Source organism: Panicum virgatum, chromosome 4N (assembly GCF_016808335.1).
Source record: "Panicum virgatum strain AP13 chromosome 4N, P.virgatum_v5, whole genome shotgun sequence".
In the NCBI taxonomy this organism is placed as follows: Eukaryota; Viridiplantae; Streptophyta; class Magnoliopsida; order Poales; family Poaceae; genus Panicum; species Panicum virgatum.
In genome coordinates, this window is record NC_053148.1 from 1,036,954 (window position 1) to 1,058,308 (window position 21,355).

Genomic DNA, 21,355 nt, shown 5'->3' on the forward strand with positions numbered 1-21,355 from the left:
CACTCAATAGAGAATGCCTGGAGATAGATTAAGATTTAGTCCCTATATGTGTGGAGATGGATTAAGATTTAGTGCCCGTCTCTAGAACTCTTTGGTTCACCCCAATATCTCTAACATTGCTATAGAAAGAAAGATAGATGCAAGACTAATAACTTGTATCAATGCAGAAAAAGACTATCTTTATCTTTCATGTATATGGCCTGCTGACTGCCATCGACGGCCGAATGTATATATAGACGGGTCAATGGATGGTTTTTGCGTGAGCTGCAGCTAGGTTGGGCCTGGAGGCACGCAAGTTGCCTCGGCATTGCCAACGTAGAGTTTCTGTTCTCGGACGACAAGGTTTAGGGAGGCTCTAGCTGAAAAATTGCGTGGCATTGCCACTATACAAGAAGTGAGAGAAATTAATATAAGATAATTGACTCCTGCATCCAAGTGTTGTTGTGCTCTGCAATGTGTGGGCGTGCATGTTATTTCCATGTCCATCAGAATTAGTGTGACATGCATGCTACAACTTGATAGTAACTTACCATCAGTAGCAGTGAAATGGCGAGCGGCAAAGGTAAAAACAAGTGGCAGGCTAAGATATATCGATCGAGTATTGGAGCCCATGCTAGTATTTGGGCCACTTGGTGACATAGGCTGCACCCATGCTAGAAACAAACAAACATGTTACTAATGCATTTTCACGAATCATCATCACTGCTTCCGCACTTATTATGCTATCTCATCGTTCTGATGCCTTGTTGTTCGGTGCTATGAGACGGCAGCATTTTTTTTTTATTTTGGTCAATTCGTCGCTGCATGTTGCCAAACCACAGTATTCGTTTCCATCAACCCTCACAAACATTTTGCTTTATTTTATCTTTATCATATTTTGTAAAAGCTAGTATACACTTGTGAAAGCTTAAACTCATTATCCAGATGCCAAGGTTTATTTTACTTTAATTTAAAATTCACCCCAACCAGTTCCCAAAAAAAAAATGATGACTTCTATTAGCCACACTTCACAATGCTATTTATCTCTATTGCTTAATTATGGGTTTTTGGGTATGTACTTATACTTAGTAAATGCTTGCTTAATAAAATTTGATAAATTAAAGTGGTTATCGCAGTTAAACCATGCTAGTTTTCCCTTGAATTTAACCTTGCATGTCATATAATTTACTCCACTTGCTGAGTACCAACCATAGGTGTACTCACATTTGCTTTATTAAAACAAATGCTGCTCAAAACAAGATAATTGTTCGGAATTTCCTGAAGACTTCGAGAATTGCTAGGCGTATCTCTCCCTCTCATTTTGCTTGTGAGATGAAGTTCTGCTGTTAGAATAAAGACGTTTATTTATTTCCTTAAGATTAAGACTTTCGGTTATGTAATACAATACTTAATACTATCCTTCGTTATGACATAGTATTTGGTATTCACTGACAACGTCTATCATATGTGTGTGAACTTGATTCTGGTGCACATGTAAGATGCATCTGGTTTCTTCCTAAAAAAAGGTATGACAGAGGTGATATCAGAGTTGTGTTGACAGTGGGACGTTAGCCTAGTTAGTAATGGTCGAAAATTAAGGTCTTCTCTTGCTTAGTAATTTGCTTGCTTGCTCTGAAACTTGCTTAAATCCTTGATATAACACTTGTTTATCTCACCTTTTTTTTTGGGAAAATTCGATTCATGCCACCACAACTCCATGAAATTGGGTGTCACGTTCAAAATCATGCCACTCAATGGCATGATTTTCAACATGAGATTCAATTTCAAGAAATTGGAGTGGCATAGATCCAACTGACCCCTTTTTTTTGCATACTTGTCTCTTGAGTGTGTTCACCTGCTTCTTTTTGCTTTAAGGTCACTCATAACCTCTTTCTAAACATTCTTTGTCTTGTTCTCTTCTTCGTACATATGGCCAGGACTAGAGACGTTGCCTCTTCTTTCTACAGATGGTCAGGACAAAAAACACTGCCTGCAAGAGTACCTGGACCATCCCATCACATCCACCATCCTGAGGATTACCTGGACCGTCCCATCACATCCACCATCCTGAGGAGCCCCAGCAGGAAGCGCCAGTCAGCAGGAGCTCATGTCCGCGGCCGGCGTGCCGGCGCTGTGCGAGACGCTCCCCCAGCACAACCTCCTGCGCTCGGCTCGCCGGAGAGTGCAGGCCGGCTGGCTGCGCAAGTGCAGGCGCGAGCGCGACGAGGGCATGGCGGACGGCGACGTCGCGGGATCCGTCATCCTCGACGTGGCGGTGGCGCGCGCCGCCTCTGCCGGAGGCCTCGACCTCGCCACCTACCGGAGCTTCGACGCCGACAACTGGATCCTCGCCGTGGAGCTGCAACGGCGATGCGGCGCTGGCAGCACGATCGAGAGCAGCCTGCGCGAGCCGTTCGACGAGAGCGTCCTCGTCTGGCACGTCGCCACCGACCTCTGCTTCCGCCGCAGCGGCCCTCCAGCCGGCGGGGACCGTGGGCGTGAGGTGCGCGCGCGCCCGATCTCCGACTACATGGCCCACCTCCTCCGCTCCCGGCCCGAGATGCTGATCACCGGCAGCAGGCGGCACCTGCTCGCCGAAGCCATGGAGGACGTCGAGCGCATCTGCGACAGCCCGTGGCCAGTTGGGCCGGGCTGGATTCGAGTACTGTAGCACGTCTACTGTATTCCCAGAAACGGTAACGAGCCAGACCAGTTTAAAAGACCGGTCACGGAAAGTTAAATAATTCCGGCTGCAGCCTTTTGCGTGAAGCGAGAACAAAAGCACAAGAGAGTTATTTAGTAGGTGTGGTTTACTCAAAATGTAGAGTAGATCTTAGCCGTTATCTCGAGCCGGGTCGTTACAGGGGTATCAGAGCCATACTCTTGCGGTTCACGCCACGTACGGGCAGAAGTCGCATACATGAGCACGTCGGACGGACACACATGGGCTGCTGGCAGTGAACCCACGGGCGTGGCATATGGGATCGTAGCACTAGACGTATGGGACGTGGCCCAAGAGAGGGGATCCTGCTCCTTTGTCCCGTATGGGTAAGCTGGTTCGATGTTCTCCGGCACAGTATTCCCAGTTTAGTCCCATACCGATGTAGAGTAGATCTTAGCCGTTATTTCGGGCTGGGTCGTTACAGCATCGTCCGAGCGGCGGCCGGGGCTTGATGGCGCGGCCCTCCCATACCGATGTAGAGTAGATCTTAACCGTTATCTCGGGCCGGATCGTTACAGCATCATCCGAGCGGGGAGCGGCGGCCGGGGCTCGATGGCGCGGCCCTGCTGGCGACGACCGTCCAGGAGGCAGGCAGGTCGTCGGCGTGCCCTCTCATCCACGACGCGTGCAGGCTCTCCGACGATCTGATGGGGCTGCAGCCGGCGGAGACGCGCTGGGAGGTGATGTACTGCGTCTGGGTCGGCATGCTCTGCTACTCCGCCGCCATGTGAAGGGGGGTCCTGCACCGGGATGAAAGTGGTAATCTGAATTGTTAGAATAAATTTAATATTTTAAAATAGATATGTATAAAATTTGATGGTGATCATTTCTTATATTATCAAGCATATTATTACAAATAAGAATAAAATTTTGCATAAATTATTTTATGCAATATTTGCTCCCTAAAAAAAGGTGAAAAAAATACCGAATTTGTTTCCGAATCCATACCGAATTTTATATCTATCATTTGAGAAAATATAGGATGCATTTAAGGTTTACCTTTTATGAATCTTTACAAGCTCAATGCTCAAAACAAGAATACAAATTTGTATACAAGATTCTATATCCTATTTATTCGCAATCAAAGAAAAACGACCAAAAAATTGATTACCGAATAATTATCGTTTCCGACCGTTTTCATCCCTGCACGCCAAGAGCCTGGACGAAGGTGGCGAGTTCCTCACCCTCGTCTGCCCGTTTAGTTAGCAAAATTTTTTGGCACTTTTTTCCAACACTAATTACGAGTATTAAACATAGATTAATTATAAAACTAGTTATATGGATGGACGAGAAATCGCGAGGTGAATCTATTAAACTTAATTAATCCGTTATTAGAGGTTGTGTAATCTAGTACGACATTGCATAATTAGGTTTATTAGATTCGTCTCGCAATTTCACCCGGGGTTATGAAATGAGTTTTGTCAGTTATTTACATTTAATATCTCTAATTAGTGGTCAAATGTTTGAAGTTTCTGTAGCTTATGAAAAATTTTGGGAACTAAGCGAGGCTAGGCTACCTGGTTGCTAATACGGAAAAAGAACCACACGCTATACTGCTGCATGGGTTAAAAATTCAATGAACATAGAACAAGTATTCAATTGAATAAAGTAAACTATAGCTAGCAGCTACTCTGTACTGTACTACTGTACCTATGAACAGTTGAACAAAGAACACACGGTCGATCCTGATTAAATTGATAAATTCTAGCCAAGAAAACCTAACTACGCTAAACTACTATACCCATCTCGACGTCTCCCCTGCCGTCGGCGTCGTCGACAAACTGCTTCCAGTACCAATGCGACTTCCAGACGCCGGCCATGTCCTCGATGGGCACGCCCTTGGTCTCCGGCAGGAAGAAGGCGACGAAGAGCGTCATGACCACGACGCAGGCGGCGAAGAAGAAGAAGAGCACGAACTTGAGGCGGCACAGCATGGGGAGGAAGGCCTGCGCGACGGCGACGGTGATGCTCTGCCCCGCCGGGCGCACCTCCAGCGGCATCACCTCGCTGGGCACCAGCCACCCTAGCGGGCCCCACGACCACGCGAAGCCAGCCACGTAGGCGCACATCACCACCACCACGGCCGCCGCGTACCCCGGCGGGATCGTCGCCACGCCGCTCCACCCGAACTTGGCTCCGATGAGGGCACCCACGGCCAGCTGCCCCGCCAGCATCTGGGCGCCGCCCTCCAGGAGCAGCCAAAGTTTTAAATCTCTCCCTATAGCTTCCGCTATAGATCACTATAGCTGTTTATGCATAATCCGCTATTTGAACTCACGTGTAATTTAACCCGCTATAGTCTCATTTAACCCGCTATTAGTTGTTTTTAGAGTCCAGCCGCTAAACCCCTTGTCCCGCTATTTAAAACCTTGGGAGCAGCGCGCGCCGGCCGACGCGGTCCACGGTGAACACCGAGACGAGGGTGGAGGCGAGGTTGACAAGGCCGGTGATCACCGGCGACATGAGCGACGCGCTGCCGCCGAAGCCCAGCGTCTTGAAGAGCACGGGCGCGTAGAACATAATGACGTTGATGCCCGTGAGCTGCTGGAACAGAGGGATCGCCACCGCCATCACCAGCTGGGGCCGGTGCTTGCGGCGGAGGATGTCGCGCCACGGGCGGGACACGGCCCTGGACGCCTCGCCGGCCGCCACCAGGTCGTCGAACTCGGCGGACACGTCGTCGGTGCCGCGCACGCGCCGCAGCATCCGCCTGGCCTCCTCGGGGCGGCCGCGCTCCAGGAGGGAGTTGGGCGTGTCCGGGAGGAACAGGGAGCCGATGGTGATGATGGCGGCGGGGACGGCGGCGAGCGCGAGGCTGATGGCGGCAGGGAGCCGTTGTTGAGCATGCCGCGCATCCGCGCCGGCGCCATCTCCGACAGGTAGACGGGCACGCTCTGGTTGGCGAAGCCGACGCCGATCCCCAGCAGCACGCGGCCGAGGATGAGCATGGCCACGTTCATGGCGGCGCCGTTGAGCACGCACCCAGCAAGGAAGGTGACCCCGCCGTAGAACATGGACCACTTGCGGCCGGCGGCGCGGGTGACGGAGGCCGCGAATAGCGAGGCGACGAGCGCGGCGACGTAGAGCGAGGAGGTGAATGTTAGGAATAAATCTGACTGATCGTGTGTGTGCGTTGGTGTGTCTGGTAGATGCGTGCATGTGTTGCATGCTTGCATGTAGATTAGCTTGTGCTAATCCATGCGTAGATAGTTAGCGCGTGGGTCGGTCAAGCGGGCTAGCTGTGTGGTGTGTTCGTGCGTCAAGTTCAAGTCGTGTAGGAGCGCTGCGCGTAGGACAAGGCGAGTTAGTTGGCGGCAGCTGGGAAGGAGCACGTCAAGGCGCTGGAGACCGGTTCTCACGGACGGGAGTTCGTTGCTCAGAACGTGGAGAAGGCCGGGTCGCCAGGGAGAGCGCGTACGTGCGCGCCGAGTTCGCCGGAGGACGTTGCGTGGGTGCTGCATCGCCGGGAGGCCTTTAAATGGCCATGTAATCCCTGTGTAAGATTCGAGCCGAGCAGAGATGAGTGAATAACAGGCCAAGATACAGGAGTTCGTCGCCGGAAATCCTTGTGTGTTCCTCGTGTTCTATGATCGTCCGTCAATCCTCGGTTCCAACAGTGAAGAGCGTCAGCAGCTGGCTGTCGAACTTGCAGTACTGGTTGCCGCCGTCCGCCGCCTCCGCCTGCTTCCGGTACACGGACGGGAAGAAGCGGACGAGGAAGGGGTCCATGGGCGTGACGCTGCCGGAGATGCCGATGTCGTAGCCGAAGATGAGCCCGCCCGTGGCCGCCACCAGGCACGCCATGAAGACGAACGGGGTCAATCCGCCGGGGTAGTCCTGCCGCCGCCGGCCGGCGCCACAGCCGCGCCGCCCGCCATTGCGAACCGAACTATCGACGATGACACAAGCAGGAACACGCGGCGCGTCTTATTGTCTTGTGTGAATTGTTATCACGAGTGGCAAGCCGAGCTCGTTGATTTTGCATTGGCTTCGTCGTTGTGGTTTGGAGGGAAAGCCTTCGTCTTTGTTATTTATAGGGCCGGCGGGAAAGCTGCGATTCCGATCGGGCTTCCGATCGACGAGGTACCCCGAATCGGATTCGGCGACGCTCCTGCAATGGGAGTGGGCCTGTAGAATTGAGCCTACTACGTAGATCCGATTTGGACAGTAGTGTCGACTTCTTTTCCTGTACATGCCCGTACACAGGCTCTGTTAGAATCCAGGTACGTCAGCATGATTTCATCGTAATTATCTAGACTGGAAATTAGCGAGGTAACCGTGTTGGTTGGATTTTACGAGGATGAAACTCCTCTATCAAACGACGAAAACTCCCCTTTTTCTCTCATCATAATGATTCCGCCGCGTTAGCATAAATTGATAATCTACCATAAAATTTAATACCATAAAACTCTTCATAAAATTACCATTAAGACTGACCTAAAGTAAACTTAAGCTAGTGGACCGACCATTCACACTGTAGCACTCACGCCGTCCCCACAAAAAAGGGCTTCATGCCACGTCATGGTTCAACTTCGGGGCATGTCTAGGTGCTATTAACAAATGATGATTTACAGAGTGCAATTTAGAAAAATTCTTAGAGATGTATTAACAATACACTTGTGAAATGGACAGATCTGATGACGAAAAGAAGAGACAGATAAAGCGGAAGGAATTCACGTACGGGCGGCTCGTACTTGCTGGCTTGCGGCGATTCTTCACGGACTCGCGAGGGGCCGGCTGCCTCATCGGCAGCTAGTTAGTTTACAGCACGATCAATCGGTCATCCTCTGAACACGGGGTTTGCTACGGTACACCCATTACCTCCTAGGAGGTAATATAATAAAAAATCTGAGCCTTTAAATTTCAAGAGAGATAAAATAATTAATTAAAGCTGAAAATTGCAATAATCAGCATCTCCGTTACCATGGTACTTCATCTGCGTGCATGCTTGCAGTTTGTTTAAGATTGGTTGCAACTGACAACAATAAATGCACATTTTTTGGAAGGCTGCCTTGAGATAATTTCGGATCAGGGAAATTAAGTGGGAGATCCCTGCCTTGAGATATATATTAACCTGCAGCACATCGTTTCTGTGTAGTCAATATATTTATGCCGGAAAGGAGTGCAGCACATTTCTGGTAAGCTGCCGAGCTAGCGCTCGAACCCCCTTCTCAACCAGCGGACTGCAATGGCATCAGGCTGCCGCTGCGACCAGATCGACGCCTCATAGGAGCAGGAGAACCGCCGCCGCGACGCGTTCCGGACATCTAATGAACGACTATCTCAAAAGCTGCATTTTTAAAAAATTAAGTCTCAACTTAATTTTGAAATTTGAGTGAAAAAAAGAGAGAAAACTGCAAGTTATGACAAGTAAAACTATGCTCGTTCTTGTTTTAAGATAATAGAAAAGTTCTGGCTTCAGACTCTTTGATAGAAGGGAAATCAGTCCTGAATTATTACAAGCACACTCAAAATTTTAAGCACATAAGAAGCCACTATGGCTTCTAAGACTCAAACACTTGCAGCAGCTGCGCATTTAGCCAAGGTTCCAAAAGCTCCAAACGTCCTTTTTCTGAAGGGTAGGGTTGAAACACTTGATGGGCCGCGGCTTTTCGCCCCTGTTTTATGCACATGAGAAACACTTGTTGCGGCTGCACTTTTAGCCCAAGTTTTAGGCACATGTGAAGCCACTATGGCTTCTAAGGCTCAAACACTTGCTGCGGCTACGCTTTTAGCCTAAGTTTTAACTTTTAACCAGTTCTCAAATCAAAGATTGCACGAAACTATTGTTGTCTTTGCTTGCTAGTTGTTGCCAATATACCAACCAACTTACAGTAATGCAACAGTAGTCATCCTCTAATCGTGCAGTCAAAAGCCGCATTAGATTCATCTCGCGAAGTAGCGCAGGGGTTGTGAAGTTAGTTTTGTAAACTGACTTTATTTAATACCTATAATTAATGGTCAAAATTGGCTACAACATCTAACGCTACTAAACCAAACAGGGTCAATGTCTAAAAAATGGCACAAAAAGTTGAATATTACTACTAAAATGGCAGCACAAGCACCATATCTTGAAGATGGTAAGAGTGCACTGAGATGACATCATCATGTGTTTAAGATGGAAGGAAAATTAGAAACACAAAGCCAGTATAAGATTTGGGCCACTTGGTGACATGGGCTGGGCCACAGTGCCACACTAGCACCAACAAGGCGCCCAGGAATCCTGGGCTGGGCCCAAAACAAGATTCAGCAAGAAAAGTGTCAGCCCAAGCTTGAGTTGCCGTGTCTATTTTATTTGGAAAAATTGGATCTGTACCATTAAAAGATTTCAAAGTTAGATATATACCATTGTGACCTGTCATTGACTCCTGTGAACCCCACATATTAGTAAGATAGTGATGGTATATATCTAACTTTGAGATCTTTTAATGGTATAAATCCAAATTTCCCATTTTATTCCATCACGGGAATTCCACTCCTGTTTAACGGCTTGTCTGCCTTCCTTTTTGCAGAAACCAATCGTGAGAGGGTTCTCTTCTACCCTGCCGCCATGATTGATGTCTTGTTCCTCTTTGTCGCCACAAAATTTGAGTAATTTTCTCAACTCCCTGCACTGCACTTTTGTTGCAGTCACTAACTTTGTTTTCAGCAACTCTCACATATTTGTGTCATTTCCCTTATGGCAGTTATCCAGATTTCATGAATTATTTTAAAGGTCACCTAATCAACAGGGTCCCATAGTAAAGTGAGAATCCATCACCACATCTTTTACATGTGGCTATCACTTTGTTCATCCCTTTGGGTAAAAACTGCCGTGATGCTATTGCTATGCGAGCTAGCTGCCAGTATGGAAAATGAGCGCCCATAGTCCCATAGGCCACAGCCATTGTTGTTTTTTTCACTTTCAAACGATTTTGTGACCAAGAAAAAAAGATGACTTGGCTGCTTATCTGCATCCATCACTTTTGCCCCCCTCATGTTTACTTTTCTTCCTCTTAAAAGCATGCATGGCCCCCATCGTCATTATTTGGAGGCCTGCAAGCACCTCAGCATCTTGATGGCTTTGCATCTTCTGTTTTTCACCAATGGAGAAAAATCAGACTCAGAAAAACTTGCACGTCCACGAGCATGACAGAACAACTGAACAAGGCAGATACATGGAACCGGAGAGGACTCTGGACTTTGAATCTCTGACCTTCTTTGGCTTTGGGTGTCAAGAATTTCATACAAGTCATGCATGCAGCATGGCTATCCACACACCTGGTCATGCATGCAGTCCAATTTGACTGACCGGCAGATCAATGCAGGCTCGGTCTCACCACAAATTGGGAAACTTTCAAACATGGACGGTGCATAAATTGACCGGCCAATCAGGCATAAATTGAACTAAACACGGTGCAGCATAATTTGACATGAGCTCCATGAACTCAATGGGTTCCAAGAGAGGAATTTCAAATGGATTGGGGTTTCCTCATTTATTTGGGGGGTAAATAACCTTTCCTACTCTATCTCTTCCTATTTGTACCTTCTTGTTTACTTTTAACTAGGCGTATAGCCCGCGCATTTGCGCGGCTAGTATTGAAAATTCAAAAATTTGCATGTCTTTTATCCTTACTTAAAGATTATACTGTTTTTTTTACCATACATCACCTTGTTCATTATCGTAAATTATGTCTTATTGTTGTTTAAAACAATTCAAATATGACATACCTATAATAACAATTTGATTTGTTGAGCTTTAATAATATTATGCATATAATTATTCTTATTTTTGTTTTATTTTGATTGATTGTTGTTAGCTTTAGTTTTTATTAATAGTATATGTTTGTAATTGATACATAGCTAAATGGTATTTTATATTTAATTTTTCATAATGGCATTGGTGGGTGATTTTTAATTAGGCAAGGGGTATTTTAGACTAATTTTTATCATAATGGCAGTGGTGGGTAATTTTATTTTTCTATTTTTCCAATTAACGTGAGAATTTCTAGGCCTTGAGCGCGAACGTGGAGACTCCGTTTGTTGGCCAAATAATAAGATAATAGATGAGCGACCAGCAGTCCTCCACATGTGTTATCAGAAAGTCACACTCATTTTACTTTTGAATTTTCTAAACGAAAAGAGGAAACTACACGTCAATAACCAATTAAAACTTTTGGTGTCACATTCACTAGGAAAATATATATGCCAATGGCAACCTGACAAGCACATCCCTGTCTTAAGTAACCAAAAGAAACTTGAGAATCAAATGGTTAGGAAAGAAAAAACACAAAAAAAAACATGATTTTTGTGCAGTCTCTATCCGTACACAGGAGTAGACTTGTATTACACAGGACAGGGAAAGAGTGAGTCTGTGAGAGTGGATAAGATGGGTTGGAATTTCATTTGGAAGATGCCAGTGGCATCGTTAATTCTGACCTAGAAAATAGACTTTGTGGGCGCTGCTTGTAATTGTCCTCTCTGCTTTTTATATTTGCTTTCTCACCTTGAGAGATATGGCTGCTGCTTGCATAATCTATTTTGGCACTACTAAATGGGAACTGGTGCGATGTCTCTTTTACATATGACACTTCCAACTTCTAGATACATGTCATGTGTACTTCCTCCCACTGTTCACATTGAAAGCTTACATGTTGCTCTAATATTACAATATTAACAGTCATTTCCAAAAGACAATCGTCGGGCACAAGAAATAAAACTTTGTGACTGTTCCTTCAGCAGCAGTAGTTCTCTGCAGGGATAGGGTAAAAGGATAGAGTCTGATCAGAATTTAGAACAATATCAAATGGCAGTAAACTGAAAACGATGGTCTAGAAAATTAGACTGCAGAGAGATGTAGAGATAGGATGTGTTAACCAGTGTGCAGTACAAGTAACTTGTTGCTGCTTTCCTGAATCTAGGGTTCTTGAAGCATACTCATCATGGTGTTGGCCGCTGGACCCGCACCAACTCTCGCACTAGGAGGACTAGCGCTTTTGTGGCCAGGTGCCCGGTCGATCCATGTGAGAACATTGCCCACTAGATGTTGGCTGCCATGGCTGAGCTGTGTTCGCTTGGCTTGTCAGCCAACCAGCCAGCAGTACTGTTCTCTCATACTAAATCAGTACCAGCCATCAGCTACCAGTCAGTCAGCAGCACTATTCTTTCATAACAAATCAGCACCAGCCATCAGCCACAGCCAAGCGAATACTAGTACTTGAGCATCATAACACAGCCACAAGTCATAACACATACTGTTCTCTCATAGTCGTGAGCATCAAGTGACAAACAACAAGTACTTCCCGTTCAAAAAAAAAGACAGACAACAAGTACTGGTACTTGAGAAAAAATAAAGGTTAAAAGCGAGTAGCAGTTGTATCTTCAGTTAGTGCTCAGAGGTAGCTGGGCTTCTACGCTGGACACATGACATTGCTTGCAGCTGGGGCCTCTTGCATTGGATTAGAATCATCCATGTATAAGCTGTATGCACAAATTAAAGCGCTATATTATCAGATATTTCTGAGTAAGTTAATTATGGGTCCATGTTCTGAATAGAATTTGTGTGCCAGTGCATGCATAGTGCTAATTATGAGGTCATAATGGTCAGAGCCAGCAGTCCAGAGACCAGTGACTATATATATTTACATGTTTTTCGCCTCCATTTGTTGTTTCCAGTGCATAGGAGACACATGAATGAAAGAAACCCCTTTTGGCCATCATTCCTCTTCACTAGAACTTTTATTTTTTGGGTTAAAACAGGTAAATCCGAGATATGGGTCAGCTTAGGATGGTGCGGACAAGATGAATCTCAGTCCCACCTAATGATGCTCCTTTTCCATGGTCTCCCCAAATTCAGCGACGATAAACATTAAAAAAATGGCAGGATATATATAGAATGTTTCTTTTTCCTCTTTTGGCCGTTCAAAAGGAGTTGGCGCGCTGGCTTTGCTTCTCTCTTTTGCTCGTGGGGACGACTGGACTTTTGCAGGACATATATCGGCTTGATTTGATTTGATTTTATTAATGCAAAGGACATGGTAAAAGCAATTTGAGCACGGCCGATCTTCAGAATCAGAAAAAGGTGTACTACTACTCTGTTCAGGGCCTCCAGCAGTACCTGCCATTCTTCAATTGCAGTGCAATTACCATTGCCTTTTGTTTCTTTGTTAAAACACTACTAACAATAAAGCATGCAATCACAGTGGTTAGGGAACTAACCACTTGCTGATCTGTGGAGAGGCAGGGCAGGCAGGCAAGAATCTTGTAATGCCAGTTGATGCTTCACTATCCATGCTGCTGCAAGCAGAAAACAACAGGAACAAGCCACCTTCAAGAAGACAACACTGCACATACACTTGCAGGCTTGGTTGGATAGGCTGGGCACATTGGTTAAACAAGTGATTAGGACTGTATCAAGTGCTATTAATTCCTACTGCCGTAGCCTTTTTGTTAATTGTCTACAGTAGCATCAGCAGGGGTACTAATAACAAATTATTAGGTTCATGCACTGGTCAACTCTCTTCTCTCTGCCTGCAGCTGCCGCATGGGACAGAATTAGAATTCTCAAACCAGCGATGAGAGCGGCGAAAAGCACATTACTCAGTGGAGATTAACTTAAACTGTGTGCTGGTTGGTAATCCATCGAAGTAGGCACTGTACTGAGAGAGAGAGAGAGAGAGAGAGAGAGAGAGAGAGAAATTTGGACCTTGCACGGCAACAACTTAAGCAGCCATAAACAAGCAACTGATTGACACTCGTTGCTTGCTGTAAGCCTGTGACAACAGTTGCACACATGCTTCAGCACTATTCAAACTTGAATGATGCTTGTGCTTCCAGAGGACAGAGAGAGTGATTAGTAGTGCCTGGTTACTCTCTCTCTCTCTCTCTCTCTCTGCACTGGACATGTGGCATGTGCGCCGCGCGCGCGCGCTCTCTCTCTCTACACATGACCGTTGGACGGGCCTGACACAGAAGGCTACAGTAACGGCTAGTACAGAAACGGGTCAACATTACATTTGCCCTCAGATGAAACGGAAGAGAGGACAAGGAAACGGGATTCTTTGCGTTACAGTGGTCAAGCGGTCAAGCCAGGAACCGAAGAAGAAGAAGAAACAAGCGTGCCTGTCATTATCACGGATCAGTTTCAGTTTCAGACTTCAGGGCATGGCTTCACGGATCAGAATACTAATATTTCTTGAAATCTCTTGTTCACAACAAACTAATCAGTTCTTTTTAAAAAGCGGGAAGTAGTTAAGATTTGCCACTAGCACGCTTAAACACCTCTTGCTTTCTCCTCAGCCCTGTACTTTAGTCTTTGTAAACACATCATCAAGTGCAAAAGTCCAACCATCAACAGTTGAATTATTAGCGCGCGGAAAAGTCGCACTTGTAGACCTGAAATTGAGGTTAAATCTTCTCCAGCACGCGCTCATAAATCCTTGAAAATTCAGAGATAATTCCATGGCCACTGAGTTGTTCAAAGGCCGTGTCACTTTTGCACAAAAGCACAGGCCTAAAGAAAACTGCACTTCACACCTGACCCGGTCTAGAAGGTAGCAACTAAGTTGACTCTGGTATAGAACAAGTGAGGTTACCAATTGGATTAGAAGACGATTAGACATAGTCGCAAAAAAAAAAAGAGGACGATTAGACATGCCGTAATGCTGACGCCGAGACCTGCTCCGGTCGTGCCTGGATGTGTACGTCGAGACCGTTGGACGTAGACGGCTCCGTAGACCTCTTTGTACTCGTCGCGTATGCCAATTTGACTTAAACACACATCGCTAGAGTTTTTTTTTTTTTTTGCTTTCAATTCCGGCGTGAATTGACTGCAACTCGAGCGAGTTGGAGTCTTTTTTGGCAGGAGTCGTCTCTTGACTTTAGGAGATTGGCGAGGTGAGAGATTCTTCGTGCAGGTGAAGACAAGAACGCAGGCAAAAATATGATAAAACCTGGTGTGAAAAGCTGCCCCCCAACAGACTCTGAAAGAGCAACTAAGGCTTAATTTTGTCATGATGCTGTTTTTTAGCCGTTGATACCTCGTTATTATGCACAGGGGGTACAATATGTGTCAGATGCTAAGAGTCGCTGCCTGGGAAAAATAATGTACCTTTTAAATTCTTAGTTATGATGTTTGCACAATTTAACTAATGCGTGGAAGTACAATATCTTGTGCAATGATTAACAGATAAAGTCAGAAGGAATTACATCACATGCTGTTGTAACTACTCCAGATGCAGGCTGCAACAAGGTTAAAATTGGCTTAAAAAATCTTTGTTTATAGCAGCCTTCAACATGATTAAAATTGGCTCCAATAATCTTTGTTTATAATGGCATTTGCCAGCCTGATTATTTGGTAATAAAAAAGAACCTTTAGGCATTACATCACTGGCTTCAAAGTTCAAACAAATAATATAAGATATGTAATTTCATCATATGGCTAGCCGGATGAGGGAAGTTCTCAACACAGATAGATATGCTGAAACGACACTGGTGACATACCAATGAAATGCACATGGAACATCAGAGTTTACAGAAGTATATTCATACTACACAATCGCAGCTTTCCAGACTGAAATTAAATTATGAATGGAGACTGCAAGAGATTTTTGGATGGGTGGTGAACAAAGAACCATATCATCATCAGTTACAATTGTCTTGCAAGCAAAAGAATAAGATATTAACAACTAGCACACTCCTCTACCACTATGTCATCCATCATCATGCATCAGGGGCAACGCACTGGGATTAACAGTGTCACTGAAACATGACCAAGAAACAAGAAAGAAGAGAACAAATCCTTCTCACAAACACAACCTCCACAGCAATGCAATCTTTTCCTCCCAGAATACACCACGTCTCTTGAAATCGTCATCATACCCTCCCTCTGCCTTCGCCGGAATCAGCAACGGCACTACCCATGCCTTCACCTTTCTCCATGCCAAGACCACCCATCCTCTTCTCATCGTCCATTCCCTTGAGGTGCCCCGCAGCCTTCAACGCCCCAATGTTGCTGACATTGCCGAAGATCAGAACAATGATGCCTAGGAAGCTCCCAAGGAATGCAGCAGCAAATGATCCTCCAGCACGTCCAGGGCCAGCTGATGCAGCAGCGAAGCCAATCATAGCACCAATGCAGCGGACAAATGCATACCAGACCGCAAATGCACCCTCCTTTCCCGGTGGTGAGGCGTCAAGGAGCAGAATGCGGCCAAATGCGTACAATATACCATTGGCAGTGCTCTGCACAAGGGCGATGACAATGATGTGGGCAGCTCTCCACCTGCGGCTCTTGAAGTAGAATCCAGCACCAGACACGAAAAGGCAGATTATGAAACCAAGCAGCTGCATGCGAACAGCATCAGCACGGATGATGATCTGGAGTGGGTGGAGAAGTGGAAGTGATATCAAGGGGAATAGGAAATAAAGGATCCAAAGCACGAGCACGAGCACAGGCTTGATGCAAACACCACCAATGGCAAAGAGTGTACCACTAGTGAAGATGCACATCGTGGCAAAAGATGACAGGAACACAGCAACCAAGCTGCCAATGGCCTGTGGGTAACGCAGAAGGGTCATGCTGTAGCTGAGCTTGGTGAAGAAGTTGGGCTCGAATGCCGTGGAGGGTGATGAGCTGCTGGGCCTGTTTGTGAAAAGACCATGGCAGATGCCAATGAACCAGATAAGGCCACTGAAGATGGAGACAACCCAAAGTCCAGTGAGCTGATCAGTGCGCCGCAGCATGTGGTACATGAATGCAGCCATGAGGGCTGCCCCAATGCCTCCAATGGCAGTGCAGTACAGGCTGAGCTGGCTAGCAGCAGCACGGCGACGAAGAACAAGGTGCTTGCCTGAGTCATGCGCAGCAAGGCCACGGATCATCAGTCCAAGGTTGCGGGTGTGCACAGCCTCAGCGACAATGATTGATCCTGCAATGAAGAGGATGTAGAAGAGGAACACCCAGACTGTCTTGAAGAAGCCAGTGAGCAGGCAAAAGAATGACCCAAAGGACGTGGCAGCAATGAGGATGAGCGACTGATACTGGCCACGGTCAAGGTGGTGAGCAGTCTGAGTGAGGATCGGCGCCACGATGAGGATGCCAATTGCCCATGACAGACCACTCCAGCCCAATGGTGACAACCGGGATCCATCAATGGCAATGGAGTGCCTAGTAAGCCTTTGGTACCTGGCCACAGTCAACAAATTTGGTGTGAGCATGCAAGTTTTGTGCATAACATGAACCTTGAATCGTAAATACTAAAAATGAACACAAACATAACTACAAAACTTCACAGATTACACACAGCCAGAAAGAACAGTTGACAGTTGGGGCGTCAATGTTCATGAATTTAAGAATCAGCAATACCCCTCCCTTTTGCAATCAAGAGCAGTTAGTTGGTCTGGTGGAGTTTTAAGCATGACATGCTGTAGCACACCTGCCAGTTGGCTGGACCTGTAGTTGGCCACCAACAGTATTTTTGGAGCAGAGTGCTGTTCTGTGTAATTGCAACGGTAAAGACCCTCTTTTCCTGTTCAAAAGGAAAAAGGGCCAAGGCCAAAGAGATGGGGCAAAAGCATGGGCCTGCTTTTGTGCACTCATTTTTTTTAGGTTCTATCAAAAGTGAGACAAGCAAATGTAACCCCCAGCTGTGCCAACTAGATCTAACAGCCAACATCATACAGATTGCAAAAGAAATTTACTGCTAGGGTGAGTAGTAACTGGTTGAATTCGGTTGGGTCAGTATTTCATTGCTGTATTTTGATGTAGAAACTGGAAGCTATCTTGAGTATGATTCAAGTTTCTGAACAATTTAATGAGATGCACAGGCCTCCTCTTGGCACCTCATAAATTTCACACTTATGGCTCCCGCCACCACTTTCCCATCTCAGGAATAGCAACCAAAATGTTCAACGTCGCAAAAAGATTTTAAATAAGTTTTGCAGACACACCCCTAAGAGTTTCTTGTTTGACCTTTTTCACCCAAGCAATCTTGTGACCCTCACTAGCGAGCTAACAAAAAGAAACTGACAAAAAAAAATGCGTGTTCCAAGACCACGTCTAGATAGAGAAATCTAAATAGGACAATAACGAAAAAGAAAGAAATGGGTGATATGAAATACCTAGCTAAACACTACTCAACTAGATAGGGCCAAACAGTAGCATCTTTTGGAGCTTTGCTCATGAATCTCTTATCTGCTACTAATAATTGAGAGCACAGAAGTAGGAATCAGGGTCTTTTCTTTTAGGTTTTATTTTGCATATGCACCGGATAAGTAGACTAAAGCCAAGAAAATAAATACAGTTTTTACGCTTCAGCAAAGTTTTATTTCCACATTTAGCGTACGGGGCAGGTAAATAATCGTGGTTGAAGAAAGAAGAGGTATGCACAACATCACAAGATGAATAGGACCAACAATAACAAGCTGAAAACTTCAAAGCAAGAACCAGAGGAGACAGAGAGCCTGGCGGCGTAAACAAGGCAAAAAGGAACATGTTTTCCAAGTGAAGGATGTAGCGTATGCCTCCTAGTTTGCTAAACAAAACAAGATTTGTTTTTAAGAAGACATCAGGTGGAAACCTGAAAAGGAGGCACCAACCTAGAGCTCTTAAAAGAAGAGGAGCAAGTGGATAACTCTCGCACTGGGGGAAACAGCCTCAAAGCAAACTCACTACTTAGTAGCTCGAAGTTTGAAAGAAAAGAGGTGAAAAATCACAACTTCCTCGAAGGAAATAAACCTGAAAGACAACAGTCTATTCAGAGACCCACTCTGTACTACCTTAGGTCTTGAGAGAAAAAAGATACAGAAAAATACCAGAAGAAAAAACAAATCATTAAACCCCTGAGAAAGGAACAAACTAAAACACCCATCTAAACCACCAAAAAAAACCACCCCCAAGAACTCAAAAACCAGGGGAAGAAGAGGGAAGGGTGAGAAACAAAATCTCAAAAGATTTATGTGAGCACCAAGGGAAAGGAAGATAGGGTAGGCAAGGAGGATAGGAGGTGGTGCGTCTCTTACATGGACATCTCATGGATGGAGCAGGTGGCGCCCTTGAGGGTGTACTTAGGGTCCGGCGTGAAGTCGGAGGAGGGGAAGGCGACCTGGGTGACGATGGCCGGGAAGAGCACCGGCAGTAGCAGGTGGGTGATGAAGTAGGAGCAGAAGCCGTAGAGGTACCAGCCCACGAGCTCCACCATGGCCGGCGGCTCCTCGGGGATGACGTACGACGGCGCCGTCGTCTCGCGGCGGTACGCCTCCCTCACGACCTGAATCTCCCGGGCCGTCTCCTCCCCGGACTGGGGGGGCCCTCCGTTGTTCCCGCCGCCGCCACCGTTGCCGCCGCCGTTCTTGCCCCCGCCGTTGCCGCCGTTCTTGGGAACGGCCGCCTTGTCCTTGGCCGCCGCCTTCTCCTTGTCCTCCTTCTCCAGCGCTTCCCGCATGCTGCTCCGAGGCTGCGGCAATGGCTGCTCCGACATTGCTCCTCCCCCTTGGCTCCCCTCCCCCTCTTTAAACAGCCGCTGCGGCTAGCTCCTAGCTGGGAGGAGTGAAGAGGAGAGAGAGAGCGCTCACGAGCGCTGCGGCTAGCTCCTAGCGGTTCTTTTGAGGAATCCTTGGCCTTGGGTTTGGTTTGCTTGGGGTAAAGCAGCTGAGAGCTGAGCTACGGGGGTAGGGGAAGTGTGACTGTGCGCCTCCCTGTGTATGTGTGTATGTGCAAAAGGTGGCGGATTTGAAACCTGGGATTGAACTGGGGTTTTGGGAGGGGTGGGGAGCTGGAGTGGGAAGAGTGGTGCTCGCCGTTCGGCCAATGGAGGGGTGCTTTTATGGGGTGGGGTTCTGCTAGGGGGAAGAAGGACGGGGGTGCACACAACACTAGTGTTGGTGTTTATGAGTTGGCCTAGAGGCCTTCCGTCGCGCTGGAAGATGGGACCGTCTACGTCTCCCTCCATACTTAGCCCCTGTTTAGATCTTTGCATGTAAACGCAAAAAAACTATAAACACATTAAAGTGAAACGGAATCTTACTAATTTGAAACAATAAATGAAATCTATTTATAAAACTTTTTGCATGGATGGACTGTAAATCACGAGACGAATCTAATGAGCCTACTTAATCCATGATTTGCAACAGTGATGCTACAGTAACCATCCACTAATTATTGATTAAACATGGATTAATTAGCATAATTAGATTCATCTCGCGATTTACAACACATCTATGCAAAAAGTTTTGCAAATAAACTTCATTTAATACTTCAAATGCCCTGTTTACATCTTTACAAGTTTTTGCAAAATGAACTAAACACACCTTTAGTGAGTGGTGATCACTTTAAACCGTTCTAGTGTTGTTTTAAACTGCTCTATTTATTTCAGATGATACTTGCTCACATGTGATTTTTTAAACATGTGAAACTAGAGATTAGGTTGTTCTCTTTTGTGTGTTTTCTATCACAAGAACCTAGTGTGTGGTGCTATGAGTAGAGGGATAAACACTTATAAGATAATTAGCGGTGTTTAATTAAATTTATTGTTACAATACATATCAAAAGATTTAATATGGCAGTATACATGACGACACTATTGGTTGGTAGTTTGGCACTTTGTGAATAGCGTACGAGAACAAGATAAGAGTTGGTTGAGATAAGAGTTGGTTGAGTTCGTAGTTTTCTTCAGCCATGTTTTTATAGGATTTGTTGGCATCACCCATCGTTTTCATCATGAGTATTTAATTGATAAAAACACAGTAGACTTTAGCAGCACATAAATTCCTAAGGGCTACAATAATTCAGTTGAAACTATAGCATAGCAAATAACTAAAGTTTCCTCATTTATTTATTTTCCTCTAAAACGGAAAGCACTGTTACTGTTACCAGAAGGAGGGTACTCGAGTGGGGACCCATAGCAGTTCCTGGTGGAGAGGAACATGGGCCTTTGGATACCTATAGCTTCATTTTTGCCTTGCCCAGTGCCCCAGGAGACTGTGGTGTGGTGTGGTGGTGGTCCCTGCTTTGAGAATCGGAAATTTTGTTCATTTCGGTTTTACAAACACCTCTCTGTTCATATCTCCACCTTGCATGCAGTGCCATGCGCTATATTTCCTCCATTTTCACCTTTTACTATCTCACCAAATTCCATTTTCCTGAGGTCACGTTTTTTACTCTCTCTCTCTCTCTCTCTCTCTCTCTCTCTCTCTCTCTCTCTCGATGATCAGATGAGAGATGTGCCCGCATGGCCCTCGCCACATCCATGAGGCAACCTCCACTTCGCTGTCATGACAACAAGCCGCTCGCAACAATACTACTACCAACTTGTACAACAACTGCTGCTACGATTTGCCTTTGTCTTGTAGCAACTACTAAACATTTACGCAATAATGGCAGTCTGAACAAGGTATGCTTTGGGCCTGCATCCGATCCATCCAACTGCTACGTCGTGGACAGCGATACGAGCGTACTCTGATCTCACGCCGCGATGCGGTCATCAGGATGTCACAGGCCACGGTCACCACCCCCAACACAACAAAAGCCGCTTGCCTGAACAACATGTAACCGCTGTATTGTGTACACACCCAGTGGAGATCATGCCAAGATTCGTGTGACAATGACCCCCAAGCCCAAATCACACCACAGATGTTTTTTTTTACTTTTTGAAATAAGAACAATACTCATTTTTTCTA

At 46.0% G+C, this 21,355-nt stretch overlaps 1 protein-coding gene and 1 pseudogene across 1 annotated transcript; both read right to left on the minus strand.

Annotated features, from left to right (window-relative positions):
* Positions 1-4,428: 4,428 nt before the first annotated feature.
* Positions 4,429-6,579, minus strand: LOC120670352 (annotated as a pseudogene).
* Positions 6,580-15,189: 8,610 nt separating this feature from the next.
* Positions 15,190-19,531, minus strand: LOC120669519. Its single transcript, XM_039949254.1, has 2 exons — positions 18,701-19,531; positions 15,190-16,865 (listed from the first exon to the last, which is right to left on the minus strand). The coding sequence occupies exons 1-2, from the start codon at positions 19,156-19,158 to the stop codon at positions 15,554-15,556; spliced, it is 1,770 nt and encodes a 589-aa protein (XP_039805188.1). The 5' UTR covers positions 19,159-19,531; the 3' UTR covers positions 15,190-15,553.
* Positions 19,532-21,355: the final 1,824 nt, after the last annotated feature.

What these genes read in the sequence shown, in the direction of transcription:
- LOC120669519 (XM_039949254.1), bottom strand. Translation starts at nt 19,158, where the DNA reads ATGTCGGAGCAGCCATTGCCGCAGCCTCGGAGCAGCATGCGGGAAGCG. An exon ending in TCCATCCATGAGATGTCCAT is followed by an intron (nt 16,866 to 18,700) that starts GTAAGAGACGCA and finishes GACTGTGGCCAG; the next exon opens with GTACCAAAGGCTTACTAGGC.